The following is an 18890-nucleotide window of genomic DNA, read 5'->3' as shown; positions in this document are numbered from 1 at the left end:
ACCAAAACAAATACAATTAATGATTCACTATGTCATGATTTATTTTCTACTTGAACAATGGAGCTGACTGTACCAGCTTTTACTCACTTCAGAAGGGAATTTCGGAATTTTTGTGAATCTTTTCAAATCATTAATAGTAAGAAAACTATCTATATAGCTGATCTACTGCAAGATTTTGAGGAATTATAATTATATAGCCTTAGCCCATCTCATCTTGTCTCTGTATTGTATTTTGTTTTTGATGTTTGTATTTTAATCCACTCTTCTAACTTATTTATTTGTATGTTTTTTATGTTTATATGTCCTTTTTTTTCTTCCTCAAGCTATTCTATATTCACTGCATAGAAAGAATTTTATTTATCTATTTTTTTATTTATCTATTTTTTTTTTAACCTTCTCCTGATGCCAAACTGTTCAATAAATGTTTAACATGTTTGTAAAATGTAAAGATGATAATAAAAAAATTAAAAAAATGGAGCTGACTGTATAGTACACCATATACGCATTATTACTATCATATTGCTTAAAGAATCCCTTCAGTCATTTATATTTTATTTAACACAGTAATTAATGGGACAATCTGTAATATATGTACTTTTTTCTTTTATATCCTCACAGACTATTAGTGATTATTTACCACTAACTGCTATTGTTTTGGTCTCCCCAACGGTTTTGCTGGAGGTTTTGGCTTCTTGTTGTGAATCATCAGATGCTTTCGATAACCTTGAGAGTAATAGAAGCACTTGCCACATTTCTCACAAGTATACGGTTTATCTCGTGAACTCGCAGGTGAACTTCCAGATGGGATGTTTTGGAGTAATCTTTACCACAGATTGAGCAGAGGTAAGGCCGCTCTCCAGAGTCTTGAGGGGCACGTTGTGTTGGGAGGAGTGAACATGCCATCAGTGCGGGAGCTGTTGGCTTCAACTCGTGTTTTTTAAGCAAATCTGCTGTGACGCAACTCTTTCCGCACTCTGAACAGAGAAAAGGCGAGTCTCCTGAGTGAACACGTTTATGTATTTAAGAAAAATATATATTTTTTAATGTCTTGCCACAGTCAGGACACGAGGAAGGCCTTTTGGGACTCTGGCAGTATTCCTCCAGCTGTTGTTTCTGAGGGAAGTCCATGCCACACTCTCCACACACATGAACTGTTACAGGAGATTCTTTAGGTGGACTCTTGTCTTGAACTAATGTCCAATTTGGTAACTCTCCTGTGAGGAAAACAAAGAGAGTAATTATCAGACAGTTCTGCATTGCTAAGGAATGGTCACATCAACATTAAAACACTGAAATGTTGCTACATCAATTTACAACAATGGAATGGCAATGCAGTCAGTGGATTTGCTTGAGTGGGCAAATCAACATCATTTTGTTGTTGTTGTTGCTCTTAGACCATGTTGCACCGTCACTTTTAGACACCCGTGAAACAGAAGTTAACCTGACAGGATGCAGATGAGTGGATCAACAGCACTACGTACCGACAGTTGTACGGTAACTTCCACCAGACCCAGCTACTTTCTTCCAGGGACATGTGAAGCCGAGAATGTCCACTTCATCTGGGAGGTCGATGCATCACTTACCACTGTGCCCCTGAGCAAGGCACTGAAATCAATGCTTGCTCCTGCTGGAGCCCGGTGGCCCTCTGCTGCACTAGAGTGAGACATATTTGCGATGAATGCTGTATAATAACCACCGTTCCACACAGACGTCTGTAAAATATCAAACAACAACAACTGTGAAGGATGTGAACAGGCTGCTTGGTTCATTTTAACATCTACACAATGTCATTTTCTCTCACTTGGCTGTGGCTCTCTGCAGCAGGGTTTCCTTGGTTGCCATGGTGATGCAGGGGCCTATTTCCTGTATAAACAAATGACTCATATTCATTGTATTATAGCCACTGGTCAAGTGACATAACAATAATTTAATAATTTGTTTACAGTTTGAATTGTATTATATTGTAATGTATAAAACATCTTCCACCTACAGGGTTTATTTTAGGATTATGTTGTGCAAGAAAAAGAGCATGCAGATTTATTTACATTTAATCACACCAAACTCAAGTTTTTCCAAACACTCCTGTAGTTAATTGCACAATTTTATAAAACTGTAGCAGAGACACAATTAAAGATAAATTGGTGTCAATTATTAAACTCTTTTTTTTCTTTCACAATTATCTCAGAAAGTCACTTTCCATTTTGGAACAGTAGCTTTAATTTAATATAAACCAGCTGCACCATGAACAGGCTGTAGGTCTTGTTGTTATCTGACCCTCAATCCATGTAATGTGAGGAGCAAAAAATCAAGGCAAACTGTATTTATATCAACAGATGTGCACAGTGCTGTTTCTAAAAAAAAAAAAAAAATGTAAAGGGAATAGGTGGAAGCCCTTGCGTTATAGATTCAAATGGAGAAATGATTGATCTAATTTGTGTAAAAATTATATAAATCTGCAACATTTCAAACATTTTTGCACATGCACCTTAAACACACTCAATTTTGGCATCGTGAAGTGCATGGCGTACATGCAGCTAATGAGTTTTCTTCCAACGTAGCCAGGGTGTTCAGATTTGGCAGGTGTAGCCGTGTGCGTGTCCACAAGTAATGTAACATTAGCAGCTTTACCTGCATGCATGAAACAAAGAAGCTGGTAGGTGTGCAGATCAACACCAACAAAAAAAACAGCTTTCTTCTGTTTGGAGCATCCTTGTAAAAATTGGTTGTCTCTTAAGTGCTTGTTACCTTGCGTCTAGGCAGCTACATGTTAAAAAAAAACATTTTTCATTCTCATTGTCATTTTTTCCATGATGCCTTAAATTCTGTTTTTTATTCACTGAGATATCTGCCTTTGGGATCACCATTGACAAATTACAACATCTCTTTCCAGTAAAAGAGTCTCTGTTACTCTGGATAAGCCAAAGCCCTCACCAATTTTCAGTAGGTCAACTTTCCTTTAAAACGGTTGGAGGAAAGTCTTATAGTCAAATAACCAGCCTAGGGTCTAATAGAAAAGACGCACTGCTGCTGTTTTTTAAAAAAAATATTTGTTTTATTGCTTTAAGCAGCACGAACAAAATTGCATTGACCTAACTTGTATTGAGGTTGCGTAGCACATTTTAAAACCTCCGCCAATAAAACTAGAATGGCTCAATAAGACTAGTTCTAAGTTAGAAAAGGAAATTTTTTTTGGTGAACTGACCCTTTACAATCAAAAGCATTTTTAATCATTAGTACATCAGCAATGTCTACAGTCAAATCTAAGGATCTAAATCTAAGGACTTTTTTTGTCTCTAGGACTTTCAGGTCCAACACTTCCGTCCACATTATTTTCTGAATCAACCTACCAGCAGACTTGATCTCCAAATACGACATAACTGAGCTTGTGGTAGTGTCGGCAATCTCCACTCTACCCAAAGCTTCTGCAGCTTCCTTGGCTTTAGCTGAACATCCGTGTATGCTGAGGTGTTCCTTCAGCCTGTCCATGCGAGAAAATCTCTTGTCACACTGGACAGGAGAAAGCTCTCTCTCTAGTGTCGATGGAATGGTGTCTCTTCAGTCTGTTCAGGACACAGAATGCTGTCCCACAATGGGAGCATTCATGAGGTTTGGCTCCAGTGGGGGTCCTCTGGTGTCGCTGTAGATCTCTGGTGTTCAAGGATTTCTTTCCACAAACATGGCAGCAGCAAGACGAGTGCAGGCTTCTTGTATCTAATTGTTCATCGATGGCTTTAAACTAACTTTTGACCCACGATTCGATACAAACCTTGATTCTTTTTTTTCTTCTTTTTTTTGGGGGGGGGGGGGGGGGGGGGGGGGGGGGGGGGGGGCGGTCCTTGGTAAATGTAATACAAAATTCTGCCACATGGCATTGTTTAGTCATTGATTACGTCCCACTTTGCAACACAGTAATTCAGAGACCTTATTTATTGATATTGATTGATTTCAATATCAATCAATCCAACACCAAAGACTATTTTGTACCTTAAAATAATGTCTCCAAAAGTGTTTCAGTGGTTCATTAACTTGTTGGAATGAGACATAATAATGGTAATGGTAAAAGTGATTGGACAATTTCGCTGCCAAGCTGGGTGGTAGTAGCTCAGTCCGTAGGGAGTTGGGTTGGGAACTGGAGGGTCACTGGTTCAAGTCCCCGTGTGGACCAAAAAGTAGGGAGTGTGGATTGGTGGCTGGAGAGATGCCACTTCCCCTCCTGGGCACTGCCAGGTGCTCTTGAGCAAGGCACCGTACCCCCCCCACCCGCTCAGGGTGCTGGTTCAGTGGCAGCCCACTCACTCTGACATCTCTCCATTAGTGCATGTATATATCCTGAGCGTGTGTGTGTAGTTCAGGACTGTGTGTGATTACTAACAAAATGTGTACGCAGAGTGTAAATTGTAATTTCCCCATTGGGGATCAATAAACAGATAAAAAAAGAAAAAAACCTGTAGGGGGAATGAAGAAGTTTGGTACCTACTGTAAAGGTGCTAATTACATTAGCATTAGCTAGCTAAAGCTAAAATAATGCCGCTGCTGTAACACCTCCTGCTGTGCCTTGTTACACCCTTCTACGCTCTGCAGTGCCCTGCTACGTCATGAACTAATACAACTATTATTTCTGGTCATTGTTCCATTATCTTTATTGTGACTGTTATTGCCACTTTTCATCACACCGCCAACCAAGAGCCTGGGTCTGTCCGAGGTTTCTCCCTAATAGGAATTTTTTTCCTCGTTATTGTCCCACTAAATGCTTGCTCTTGGGGGAATTACTAGAATTGTTGGGTCTTTGTAAATTAGTGGAGTGTAGTCTCAACCTACTCTATCTGTAAAGTGTCTTGAGAAAACTCTTGTTATGATTTGATACTATAAATAAAATTGAATTGTTATAGAAACATTTAACCAGCTTTGAAATGAAACCACAAATTGACCTATGCACAGGTAGATTAGACAACCGCAGTTGGTGTATCTATGCCAAGGTGTGCTGGCTTTGTTAGTTACTTTTACTCACTCAGCTTACAAACTAACTTCTTGACATTGTAGTGAAACTAAACTTTTTCACATTCACCCCCTGTAGACTTGAAAAAAGGTGACCCTTCCTCCTTCAGGGAGAAGCAGGCATAGTTAGCATGGATCTATGCCAGGCATAGTGTACTGAAATGTTCGTTTTCATGGTGGGAAAAAAAATATATCAAAAAGTCAATATAAGCCTCTCAAACAACGTCATTTCCTTCTCCACTACCCATCTGTCTGCTTACTATGATCCAAACACTCATCCTTTAACCAAAATAGAACTGCTATGGATACCAAATTGTGTTTTTTGTTTTCCATCATTGAATCACAATCAGAGTAATAGCATTTTCTTATCATAACATTTTGTGCAGAATGTTATATCATGTAAGGGTGAACAGAGGGTAAGTAGGTCTTGCTATGAATGTCATAACGTAAGAATACATTATTTGAAATGTAGGAGAAGAAAAAAAAACCTGTTTCTGAAAAAAATCTGTATTCATCGACATGGTTTTTAAAATAACAAAGATACTGTGCATAATTTTAACATTACGTATTAATATTTGGCATGCAGGATACAAAGGCACTCAAATTGTACAGATGGGCTACTAGAGAAGAGTAAACATAAAAACATGGGTACAGAACATGATGACGTGAAAGACAACACAGTAAGCTTCCAAATCTTTTCTTAGCAACCCACGCCAACGCTGTAGCGCATATTTTTAGACACAGTAATCGTCTCTGCTGTAGGTAGGAGGAATGGAAGGAAGAAGAACAGGAAAGTAGAGCAACTTACTGCAATATCTTCAAACACAGTTAACAACAACAACAAAAAATCCAATCAAACGGTCAACTGCTAGATGTCCAGCCTGGCCTGTTGCTTCGGTCTACCGAGCTGTCTGGTTGGGCCGATGCGTTTTCCAGCATGTGTGCGCTGATGCTGCCGCAGACCCTGGCGGTAAATGAAGCTCTTCCCACACTCTCTGCACTCGTAGGGTCTTTCTCCGGTGTGGAGCCTGTGGTGAACCTTCAGTTCCTCAGCTCTTGAGTAGCCCTTCCCACAGACACCACAAATAAAAGGTCTTTCTTTAATATGGGTCTGGTAATGTGCTGTTAGGTACGAGTTTATCCGAAACGTCTTCCCACAGATGGAACATGCGAACGGCCTCTCCCCAGAGTGCTGCATCTCATGCAGCTTGAGAGAGGAAGCCGTGTGGAAACTTCTGCCGCACTGGGAGCAGAGGAAAGGTTTCTCCCCAGTATGGATGCGCTGGTGGATTTGGATGTAGCTTTCATTGATGAACCTCTTGCCACAGTCGGGACACGAGTAGCGCTTCTCCTTGATGTGGGTTTTCATATGTTCTTCCAGCTTTTCTTTTTCGTTGAACTGGATGCCACAGCGGCGACAGAAGAGAAGCTGTGATGAGCTTTGCTTGACCGCGTCGGATTCCCCCGCCGATTCTGTGTGTGTGGTAATGTGGTGTGCTTGTAAAGCCGAATGACTCTCACATTCATTTCCACATTCCAGGCAACGGAGGGAGGATCTGATCCTGGACTCACCCGGCAGAGACTTTAAATATTCGGTGAGTTCTGATGCTATGGGATTCACCTCATCGTCAAAATCCACGGCACCCTTACGACCTGCACAGAGACAAAAGGACAGACAAATCAACTATTACTCTTCAACTGTAATAATCTTTGCAGTGTTGAGGACTTTAGTTTTACTTTACTTATGGTTTACATTGAGCTATGTACAGTATATTTTACTGTACTGAAATAAGTTATCAGTTTTGGTCAGTAAACAGTGGTGGTCCGTTACACTGTAGGCTCAACATTACTGATTATTATTTGATCAAAATATTGTAGAAAACAGTACACTTCATAACGTTTTGTATTATTGTACAAATTAGCAGTAAAAGCAGTAGCCTATGTAAGTCGATCCTATATTTTTCATCTTGGGAACAAAACATGCTCTTTGGGGGGGGAAAGTGACCATAAGCCTTGTTCATAGGCCTACTGATTAAACAACTGGACTTTGGGGTCAAGTTTAGTCTATCCGGGCCCATGTTAAAGCCCCCTTACTGGAATACTGAATATAATAATATTCCATTATATTTTGTATTTTGAATTATTACCTGCCACCAGAAATTTGTGATTTCCTTGCCATGAATAAAGCCGTTTTAACAATAACTCGGTGCCTAAAAATGTATCACAATGCGGAAATTGAAGTCTTTTATGCTCATAATTTCCTCGGGGAGGACACTTAACCCCCCCCCCCCAAAGGCCCATTCTTATCCATACACAGACAATGACAGAAGTACAAATATTCTAAGAAGAGAACTGTAAATGATTAAGTATCATCCAATCTCACCTAAGTGGACTTTGTAGTGCGTTTTGAGATTTCCCTTCTGGTTGAAACCCCGACCACAGATGGAGCAGCAGTAAGGTTTCTCTCCTGTGTGGATCAGCTCGTGCCTCTCAAGTTTGTAGGCATGAGGGAACTCTTTGCTACACACCGAGCAGTGGTACTCCATCTTCTCTTTGGGCTTCTTCAGAAGCTCAGGAGGTATTTCTATTGGAACATGAACCATCTTTCTGCCAGGGCGTTTCTTCACTATGTAGGGAAAAAGAAAATGAAATTACAAGGTAAGACTGTTAATGCTTACAAAAAAGTAAATGTAAATGTGCTGTATTTATATAGCGCTTTTCCAGTCTTAACAACTGCTCAAAGCACTTTTACATCTACAGGAAACATTCACCATTCACACACATTCATACACTGTGGCCGGGGCTGCCGTACAAGGTGCCACCTGCTCATCAGATAAACATTCACACACATTCACACTCCGATGCGCAGCACCGGGGGCAACTCGGGGTTCAGTGTGTTGCCCAAGGACACTTCGACAATGACTGCAGGGGCGGGGATTGAACCATCAACCTTCCGATTGGCAGGCAACCGCTCTACCACTGAGCCACAGTGGTAGAGCGGTAGCTTGTAGACCTTTCAAAAACCCAATCCCATACCACCAATGTACTGTGTTAATAGTCCTAGTTTGTTTGTTGATTGCTATGTTCTTCAAGTATTCTTTTTAGGTGCTAAAGACTTAAAGGTCCTATGACATGATGCTTTTTGGATGCTTTTATATAGATCTTAGTGCTCCCCTAATACTGTATCTGAAGTCTCTTTCCTGAATTCAGCCTTGGTGCAGAATTACAGCCACTAGAGCCGGTCCCACAATGTGCTTTCCTTAGGATGTGCCATTTCTGAGTCTGTAGCTTTTGAGGAGGAGAGAGGGGGGGCAAGGTGGAGGGTGGGGTTTGTGGGCTTGACCAACTGCCACTTTGCTCGTTTGAAAGCCATGGTGTCTCTCTGTCGTAGGTAGGCCAAATTCTCTCTGCGGGCAAAGCGGAGAAAGGGGAGGAAACTTTGCCCCTTATGACCTCATAAGGAGCAGATTCCAGATCGGAGCAGGATACCCAGGGCTCGGTTTACACCTATCACAATTTCTTCCTACTGGTGGACCATAGGCGGGCTGGGGGAACTCATATTAATGTTAAAAAACAACTCATGAAGTGACATTTAATGAAAGTGGCCTGTAACTCACTCACAAACTCAAACTTTGAGAAAAATAAGAAAGGAAAAATATCTAGCAGCAGTTTACACCTGCAGATGTTGCTGTATTAATGTTGCCACCTGCAGGCAAAATATGTAATTGCTGCTGCACTTTCACAAAGCACCACAGGTTTTGAGGTTTTAAAAAATAAAGATCAATATGTAAAAAGATTGTTAAATGACTAAAGTTAGTCATTTAACAATCTTTTTACATATTGTTATTCTAAAAACTTTAGATAACATTTTTCCCTTCTTTTTTGAAACATCTATGACCTCTTTCAACACATACATCGACATGTGGTATATCTTAACAGCTGCGATTATTTTTGCTGACAGGTGAAACAGGTCTGACTAAACTGCTGCTGCTGATGATCATCAAAGATGCTTTGTGTTCTTGTTCCTGTAATGTGTCTTCTTTGAATAAGTCAAATCTCACAGCCAGGAACCTGTAATTTCCTTTCCTTTGGTAAACCGATGATCAAGGCTAATTAGTTCAAGGATTGGCTGCCGCTGCACTACCACAACACCATTTTATTTGCTCTTACCAGCAGACGCCCGAGTGCTTTCTCCTTCAGCAGATAGTTTAGTATCTTTCCTTCTTCTGTGAGGTCGCTTTGCTGGTAAAAAAGAAATAAAGGTTATTGCTTTAAACATAATACTGAGGTTAAATTGTCATGTGAATATGAGTTGGATATCAAGAGCTGGTTCAAAATTACATTCAACCTTTTTAAGAACCAGTGATCTGTTAGGAAAGCTCATCAATTTCTAAATGTGGAGTTGGCATGTGTATGTTATGTACAATATGGCTAGGGCTCGCTATCCTATTCAAGATTTTGAATACAGGTACCAATACAAATACCGGGACTTTGATAGTGGTTCCTAAACTATACTTTTTTATACCGATTTTTAAGAAAAGAAATTACATTACAGCACAAATCTTTTTCTTTATTTTTTTAGCTCCTACTACGTAATCCCTGTCTCTGTGCATAACGTAGAGTTTTCCCTGCCTGTCTCTGCATCGTGTAACGTTAGGCAGCCAATCACAAGCATTATTAGATCTTGGTAGCAGAATGCTGTGTGTATTGGCTCACCGACGCTGATGGATTTACTCCAAAGTATTAAGCTGGTACCCAGCTCTAAATACAGCAGATCTGAGCTAGGACACAAAAGAGAGGCTGAAATTTACCATATAACAGAAAAGGTATGGTGAAAAGGTGTCGCCTATGTTGTAGGTTTGATATCTACTGCAAACATCCGTCACATGCACCCCCTCCTCTGATGAACTCCCTGTAAACAGTTATTTTACCACCACACTGCGCCATATTTGAAACTGATCCTATGATGAAAAACCCCACAACTATCTTCAAAACTATTTGGTTCACTTATTCAAATAATGCCCTAATGAATCAGAATCAATTGGATACAGAGTCAACTAAACGTAAACGATACCCAACCACACTTGTGAACCTTATTTTTCCTCCTTTGTCTTACCAGCAACACGGCGGACAGTTTTTGAGTAGGATTCTTCTGACTCCACGATGATAGGGACGTTTCTCTTTCTTCGGGTGCGCCTTGATACTATAAGATTACATGTAAGACTTAATAACAATAATGTGCAAAAACAATACCAAGAACGTGCAAATGTATCATTTCAGAAGCATAAACATACACTCAATTGGCATTAAATTGGCATTATTAAAAAAATAAAAAATAAATATTAAAGAAGACTTACTTCCTGGCTCTGCCTCTAGGTCTTCAACAGACAACAGTGGAAGTTTTGAAATCTTTCTTCTGCACCTTCTTTTTACTTTGTGACAAAGAAAAAATAGCAGAAAATATGCCCATGTGGAAAGAATTTCTTTTATATTGATGCTGAATTCTGAACACTGGGTAACAATAATATTAGGACTCTTCTGAATCATCCACATGTACAACTTAAATAAACAATGAGAAACTAAATTATAATTTAAATCTTCTTTTCCTTCAATCACATCACTCACCAGGATTTGCGGGAACTTCTTTCTCTGCGTCTGAGACGTCCAATGACACCACTGTTACTTCTGGAACCTTCTTCTTTCTCCTTGGTCTCTTTCCTGGTGACATTGTGTGCAAAAAGATAACCGATTCATAACTGTTGTTTATCAACTGCACACTTTTAAGTTTTAGTTTGACTTGTGTTTACCACGATATAAGGGTGAGACAGCTGGCATTTTCACTACTCTTTCTTTTTCCTCCCCTTCTTCCCTTTCTTCATCTTCCCCCACAGACACAACTTCCATGATGAGCGTTGGGCTACTGCTCTCTCTCTGGTTTTGGCCTTGCAGCTGAGACTCGGACAGGAAGACACCCTGTGGTCATAATCATTAAAAACAATCAGAAACATACCCCAAAACCCTCCCTGGGTAACAGTACTTAAGCCTGCAAACAGAGAAGAGATACAATGCATTTTATAGTAGCAGTTATAGAATGTGTGTGTTGGGGGGCACTGGTGACTGTTAGTCAGTAATACTCCCAATTTATCGACCCTGCAGTGATACTGAAAACTCTCTCCTCTGGTTCTTAAGTTTTGGTCACTATTCTATTCTGATGTTGAACTTTAAAGGTGAAATATACCATACACAGACGTTACACTGTGCCATTCCAATACTTTTGTAAAGTCCATATCTTAAGACAGATATCAACTCTTTATCCCTAAACAAAGCACAAATTTAAGCAAGGACCTTGGTCAAAAATACAATTTTGGGGGGCTTTAACGACACAAGGCACAGTTCATTTACCAAGTGGATCATAATTCATGTGTTTAATAAAACTCATCATTTTCATGTAGTAATTTCTGGCTTTCTGCAAAAACTGATAAATTAGGTTTTAAGACAAATTACCTTAATAGGCGGAAAACTTTCTGTGCAATCAGATCCTCGGTCAAGACTGTTTCCTGTAAAAAAACAGCTGATATTCAACATCTTTAAAATAATTTTGTAATACTGTGGTTCATGCTTTTAGGCCTAATATAAATGGCTGAATTTTACATGAAAAAGTCAATGAAATAAACTAAATTCATATTTTACCAATGTTGTGAGTTATGACAACAAAATAGACTGACAATACACTTTTCATGTTTTAAAATATATTGTTTTGGAAATAACTGCTACGTAAAATTATCTTAATCCAATAAATTTATAAGGGAAACTGAAACAACAAATTGTAGCTATGCAGTAAACATGCAGCTATGAATCACTTACTGGAATCCCACTCAACCACTTCTCCATCAGAGTTGATTAAACCACCAATTTCTTCATCCTGTTGCTCTTCTTCTTCCTCCTCGTCGTCTCCTGCCTGCAGTCTGACAGTCAAATGGAGCGTTTGGTCCTCTAGGTTAGCAGATGCCTTGAGTTCATGTGACATCGCAGGCTTATGTTCAGGAGAATCCTAAATAAAGAATAAAGTATACATTATACAGAGCACAATGCGAAAAGGCATTCATTTTTCTGCAGTGAAGTAGTGACCTCTAGATTTGGATATTTTTTCTCTCATTTGGTTGAAATGCATAGTGAAAAACTATTTCTAATTTTTACTTTGTTTAATACTTAAATTAAACTAAAGTTTGCAGGGTTTTTTTGTTTGTTTTTTAAGGGCCTTACGCAAGAACATTTTCATATTTTTAACCAATGCCTCTCTTACTTTTTCAATGCTAATATGGTTGATGCTCAAGACTGAGATGGCTGTTTAATTATCCAGTTATTCTTGAGAAAGCCTGAGGAAAAACAGCTCTTTAGCAAGATGATCTGTATTTTTTTGTTTGTACTGTTTTTGTTATTTAAGTATTTCTTCACGTTTTGTAAATGCGAGACCGGAAGATCTCTGTTAAATAGCAGTGTCTTGTATTCTCATTTGGGAAGGGCCAAATGTTTGGTATGACACATACATTAAATGCTAAAAAAAACTTTTAATTAAAGTGATCCGTGACTAATATGATAGGCAGTCAATATGACTACAGTCAGAGAGAATATTAGAGCCTACAGGTGATGTAACATTGTCAGCGGAACAGAAGATAATACTAGACAAAGACCTGCATGAAGACAGGTCTTACTCTGGACCATCTCGAGAATTTTGCCTATGCCTAAGAGAAAATTCTAAATAAAAAAATCTCATCATCATCGTAAGAGAAAGAATCTGTTCAAATGAGTGGTTATTGTATGAGCTCCACTGCAAAATAATTGAGAAAAAAAAAATATTTTAAACTATTGCTACATACTGTTTGGCAAGGTGCTGATCTTTTGGTGTCATCTGCTTGTGTCGTCAAAGATGTGCTTTGTTTTACGTCGAGTCTCTGGTCTTTAGCACAACACTCATCCCCTGCATGTGTTCTCTGATGGGTTTTTATGGTCCGTTTGGGACTGGGGGTCGCCTCATGTACTGAGCAGGAAAAGGGTTTCTCTCCTGTATTATTGCACTGATGCAAAATCACTTTTGCCGGCGCTTTTCCACGTAGACAGGAAATCTTAGGTATCTCATCAGAGTCCATGAGCATGTGTCTCTGCCGCCCCTCTCTGGCAGAGGAGCTCTGCCCAGAGAGATCGTGGCCTCCGGACTCCCCCGGAAATACTCTCTGCTGTCTCTTTACTCCGTGCGAAATAGAGCTCTCCTTTCCACATGCTTTGAGGTTGGGATGACAAGTGTTGGTGCAAGTATCCTCTTTTTCTCCCTCTGAGCTGCAGCTCTCCTCTGTGTTACACATTACAAGGCAAAACAAACAAAAATTGTGAAAAATCACAATGGAGTCATTTTTGTGTATGTGATATTTAAGAATTTCCACTCACGATTTTCACTCGCGGTCCAGCTTTCCTCTTCCTCTTTGATGATTACTTGAATCTCTGGTGTCTCACAATTATAGTCAGGGCTTGCTGGTGCTCTCTTTGAATCATCACGTGGCGAATTCTGGTCATCAAAGCTTTCATTTAGACTTAGTGACAACGGATCTGGGAGCTCAGGATCCTATTAAGAAATAAAGACAGACGCTCATGATCAGTAATCAAGGCGTACAGTAACAACCCAAAACCTTTAACATGTGTGGGCACAACAAGTTGAGTGTAGTCAAAATTAAGGTAAAAATATAACACAATTAAATATAGATACACAATACTAATACAAGCTTAATACGAGCTTCATCTGAAATGTTGTCTATATATATACACGTCTTTGCATATACAAACTGTGTATGCAAAGACTAATACCCAGTGGGCCCCTATAAACATCGACACCGTTGGCTCGAGAAAAAGTCAGGTTAGACGAGTAACAACACATTCATGACAGCTAAATAAGACATCCCATTGTTATTACGGCTCGGGTGTGTCCATATATTGTTCCAAGAATGTGACCCGCATTGCCAGTACTGCCCTCTTACATTAAATGTCTAATTTAATAATGTGTAATGCACACATGGTGGACCAGTGTGAGGAGTTTGAAAAAACGCAAAAGAAGGCAGTGGAGCCCTGCACACTTTCAGCTCTGTGTGTATTATAAAAGTAATGCTTGATCATAGAACTTTGTGAGACATTATATTCTAAATGGAGCAACAACATCTTCGAGCCACAGGCTGTAATAGTTCATCTTAAAAATAGTCAAAACAAATCAAATTAAAGCTCTGTGTCCGATTCAAACATATCTTACCATCCAGTATCTTATGTTTCTATTGTATTCTATGGATGTTAAGATGCCTGTTTTATTGATACATCTTTAATTATTGACTGTGTTCTTGTCTTATTTGTTTGCTGTTTTGTGTTGGTGGCCGGTCAAAGGTCTTGTTATTTTAATAAACTTAGTGCAATGTGCACAGTGCGCAGGGATTTACTACGTTCTTATAACTTATAAATATAAATGTAATTGTGTCACATAATTATAGCCATTTGTTAACAAGTTAGGCAAATATAAACAAACGGTATTAAACAAAATTGAGGATTTTTTAAATTTATTTTCTGAAATTTTACAATACATCAATCAAATGATTAATCGATTTAATAAAAACCATGATTGGGAGATGTATTGCAGCCCTATTTGAGAAAAAAGGTTGTTCCAAATCCCATAATCACAAACTTTGATTTGCTCCTTAAAAACCAAGTCCTCATCAGCTTTTGTTGCGTTTAATTATAATGTTCTACATCTCTGTATTTATCATTGTTGTTACCTTGTATACCTGTATTACTGTAGATATACTGTATATTCCATATCCAAATACATTACTTACACAGTATTACCTACTTGGACTAATATACAATGTATTACAATGTATTACTGTGGCACTATCTTTGTACAGTGTATACTCAATAGAGGTCTAGTTCAGTTTCTATTCTCATCCATTTGTTTCTATTTAATGTATATTATTTAAGGCTTACATTCTTAAATGTTTAACATGTGTCTTCTATCTGTCTAACTTTTTACTGACAAGTCAACATGTTTTGTAAAATATAACAGTTTTAGAAAGCAGGAAAGGAAGGCTGTACGGTTTAGCAGGATGTGCAAAAATATTGATGGGGGGTCTGTGCAAAAGTTCACAGTATATGTATAATATCTGCAATGGTCAGGTATAATATGTGCGTTAATGTAAATAAACTTTGTTTTGTTACGCTAGCTGCCATTATTCTAGACACCGTGAGCTATCTAATGTTTTTTTAGCAACACTTTGTAGGAAGCCCTTGCAACAACAGAGTCGGGAGCAGTGAATTAATAATTTCCCCGAATATGGATATATACTGACTGCAACGCTCGTTAGTTTAATAACAAACGTCACAGCTAGCTAACAACCAAGGCAGCATTCGAGACATAAATGTAGGCGCGAAATGGGTTTAAACCGATGTCACCCCACTACAGTAAACATGTAATTTCTTAATCTGCATACCTGGTTAAATCTAACGTTACCTAACGTAAACTAATGTTATGTAACGTTAACTATAACAGTTAAGCTACATCCAAAATCCCAGCAAAGGACACTTAGCTATATAATAATTGCCCGAATAGCAGCTAAGTTGTCTACGTTACCTCAAACATAATGCGATACGGACGCAGGGTTTGAAGGAGGTCATAAGAAAACCAGGGTGGTGAGTAAATGAAGCTAAATTGTTGCGTTATTCTGGATGACAGAAGCCCGTCATGAACTCAACCCTACTGTCTAGCTAGCTACACCGTCGGCGAGTTTTCTTTCATCCTAGGACGGCGAAGGCATGTCCCGCCCTTCTCTGCTCTACTCGGCTTCTTATTGGCTTTCCCTGGCATTCTTGCCATGACCCTAACCAATACCACTCCTCTTGCTTAAACCTAAGCAACCCCAATTCTCATTGTAATAAACAGGGCTTTGCGCCGAACGTTGTATCCAGTTTACACCCATGAGCGACCCAACCAGAGGAGACAACGGCTACATGCCAATCTTGACAATGCCTTCGCCGTCCTAGAAAATAAAAATGGCAAAGCGTTGCCGTTGCGCCACCATTTCTTCTTCTCGTTTTTTGTTGTTGCTGCGGTAACCATTCGTCATACCGCCACCTACTGGACAGTACAGAATGAGTCATATGAATCACCTTTGGCATGTTGTAAAATGACGGCTCTGCATCTCACTCACTTGATGAATGGTGGCCATAAAACATTCAAGAACTCTAAAGCTGTGAAGACTTTTATTTTTATGTATTTATTGTAGTGTCATATTTAAATGTTAAAATAACATTCTGTAGCATTCATATATATTTATTTTACTTTTGAAACGTTTTGCTTTTACTTAAAGCAGTATTCATGAGGCGGTGGAACGAAGTTGTATTCATGTGTGCACTCTGTATGTACAGTTAAATGATGATAAAAAAGCTATCCATCTACTGTACTATTGTATGCAACCTTTGTGACTGATTTGGAGCATATGGCAATGAAGTTGGTGCTAGGACTTAGACTTTTAAATAAAAAAAGCCTTGTTGTCCTTTTTGCCTGTACCCCTGGACCCCTGTGTTGTCAATATCGTTTCTGTGTCTTTGTATGTCCTATATATTGTATATGATATTGTTTTAAATAAAGTGAAAATTGAAATAATGAAGCCACCAATTTGAGAATGGCCTGCGGACTGCAAGAGAGCGGCATTACTTGAAGCAGGGGGAATAACTTGAAGGGTATTGCAGGTTGCAGGTGGACTCACTTAACCAGTAGGGCACTGGTGTTGAGTAAACTACGCACAGAATAAAATATGTTGCATTGCTGTAGATTAAACTACTCAGCAGTTTAAATAGTAGTTGAAATTAGGACAACATCAAACATCTGGACTACAGTACAGACACATTAATGCAATAGTACTTAAATACCTTTACTTAAGTAAGGTTTTGAACGCAGGAATTGTACTTGTAGTGAAGTATTTTCACAGTGTTGCATTACTGTTACAGTAGTTACTCAATAGTCAATGTTGAGTATTCAGTAGTGAATGAATTTCAAAGTAAGGCATTCAGCTGCTTGTAAAATTCCACTCTCGAAGGCCATAATTTGCTTTCATAATTAAACCACTATCAAACTTTACTGGAAAATAGGCATCCATGCATCATCTGCTTATCCTTTGCAGAGTAAAGACAATTTTCAATATTTTGCCCTTGGGAACACCTTGCCCAGGTCTCCTGAACATTTCATAGGAAGTTTTCCTCAACAATATTTTAACGGGTTTTAACTTTATTAAATAGTTCACTTTGAAAAGCGATCCTAGAGGGAATGTTACTATTGCACAAAGTAACCTAGTTTTGAACCTTACTATGTACAGTGTATGTTTTGGACCCCAAATGCTGCATTTATTAAAAGTACCTTACCATAGCCCTTTAAAAATACCAATTTACAGTAATAATAAAATATTGTATTTCTTCATTATATTTTGAATTATTTTTCTGAATCTGTAATTTGTATGGCTACCAAATAAAGTGAGTAAGAAGTACAATAATGACTTCCAAAATGTTAAAGTAGGCCTATTATACTTCAATAAATGTTATTTCCACCACTGGACATAACCATGGATGTATTGAGAGAACTGACATAACTCATTATAAGTACAGTGTTCCCTGTACCAGACCCAACGTGTAAGTTAATAGGTTACTGCTCTGTTATCATCGGGGTCACGAATATCTCATTATTTATTCTAGAATCTGAAGAGTGACAGAATCTGATCTGAACTTTGAACTGAAGCTGCTTTACAAAGCCGCATGGCTGAAATCAGCTCACTTTTAAAACATCCCCGAGGACGTGGGGAGACATCTTTGTCCTGGCTTCAGCCAAATAGTTTGAGATAGGTGAGCGTATGACCAATGACGAGTTATCAGGTACCCGCATGCTGACACGCTGACATGGGCGTGGACGTGAACGTGTACGTGTACGTGGGGCTTTCCACAGCAGCTCGGACTACATAATCGGAACCATGGCGACAGCTGTTCATGCAATAATATTTATCTCCGTCCTGGACAGTTTTATTCGGCTTTAATTTACGATAAACTTACGTAAGTTATTTTAACCAGATAGTTGTAATGTCAACCTCCAGCTGGTCACCATTCAAAGGCCATTTCTGAGACGAGGTAAAAGTGTCACTAATTACTAGTTACTGTTATGCTAGCTAGCTATCACTTGCTGGCGGCTAACTAGCTAGCTAGCAAATCAGTCCTAAAGCTAACGTATTATCAGTAAATTGTTCTTTCTGCTTTAGAGAGCTGTGAATATTGCTCCTGTCCTAACTAGTGATTATCTAATGAATAACAAGCTAGCTAGCTAACGTAGCTACAGATCAGGATGTGGTAGCTAGCTAACTTAACATTAGCTGCTATCAATGTTAAGGGCGCTTTTACAGCTTTTGTTAAAGTTCCGAACTATATAGCTAGCTAGCTATGTCGAACGTTATTTAGACGATTTGGTGGTGAAATGCTAACAATATGGTTGCATTTTTAATGTTGATTGGTTTGCGTTCACTTTGTCGAGCGCACCACAAAACGTTGTAAACAAATGACACTTCCTGAAATAATGGAGCAACACTAAATGTAGAACTGCTCGGGTATTCTGGTTTTGTCTTTCTAATATTTTTGAAGAAGGCGAACAATATTAACGCTAGCATCTGAAAGACCGCGAGGGAAGGTTATGATGTGTTTTCACAAAGACGACGAACGATGTATGGTCATAACAGGTTATAGATTAGAAAGTTATCATCCCTTAAATTATATATACACTACCGGTCAAAAGTTTGGGGTCACCTACAAATTCCCATACCACTTCATTATAGACA

At 38.9% G+C, this 18890-nt stretch overlaps 2 protein-coding genes across 2 annotated transcripts in view; one reads left to right on the top strand and one right to left on the bottom strand.

The window, feature by feature from the left end:
* Positions 1 to 5486: 5486 nt before the first annotated feature.
* Positions 5487 to 15851, bottom strand: LOC116697255 (zinc finger protein 37 homolog). Its single transcript, XM_032528588.1, has 12 exons — positions 15653 to 15851; positions 13438 to 13612; positions 12873 to 13342; positions 11860 to 12046; positions 11500 to 11552; positions 10803 to 10968; positions 10621 to 10713; positions 10353 to 10427; positions 10112 to 10198; positions 9166 to 9237; positions 7379 to 7621; positions 5487 to 6648 (listed from the first exon to the last, which is right to left on the bottom strand). Exons 1-12 carry the CDS (start codon positions 15659 to 15661, stop codon positions 5864 to 5866), a joined length of 2415 nt encoding a protein of 804 aa, XP_032384479.1. The 5' UTR covers positions 15662 to 15851; the 3' UTR covers positions 5487 to 5863.
* Positions 15613 to 18890, top strand: part of LOC116697504 (bifunctional apoptosis regulator) — a gene marked incomplete in the record, with an annotated part of 15932 nt that continues 12654 nt past the window's right edge. Inside the window, 1 exon segment of the mRNA XM_032528827.1 lies at positions 15613 to 15708.

The sequence above is a fragment of the Etheostoma spectabile genome, chromosome 2 (assembly GCF_008692095.1).
Source record: "Etheostoma spectabile isolate EspeVRDwgs_2016 chromosome 2, UIUC_Espe_1.0, whole genome shotgun sequence".
NCBI classification, from domain to species: Eukaryota; Metazoa; Chordata; class Actinopteri; order Perciformes; family Percidae; genus Etheostoma; species Etheostoma spectabile.
Note: the sequence above shows the minus strand (reverse complement) of the source record. Positions and strands in the feature narration are given on the sequence as shown.

Excerpts from the sequence above, each read along its gene's own strand:
- LOC116697255 (XM_032528588.1), bottom strand. Across the intron at positions 12,047-12,872 it reads GATCAGCACCTTGCCAAACA|GATTCTCCTGAACATAAGCC; the intron begins GTATGTAGCAAT and ends TTCTTTATTTAG. Across the intron at positions 10,199-10,352 it reads CCTAGAGGCAGAGCCAGGAA|TATCAAGGCGCACCCGAAGA; the intron begins GTAAGTCTTCTT and ends GTAATCTTATAG.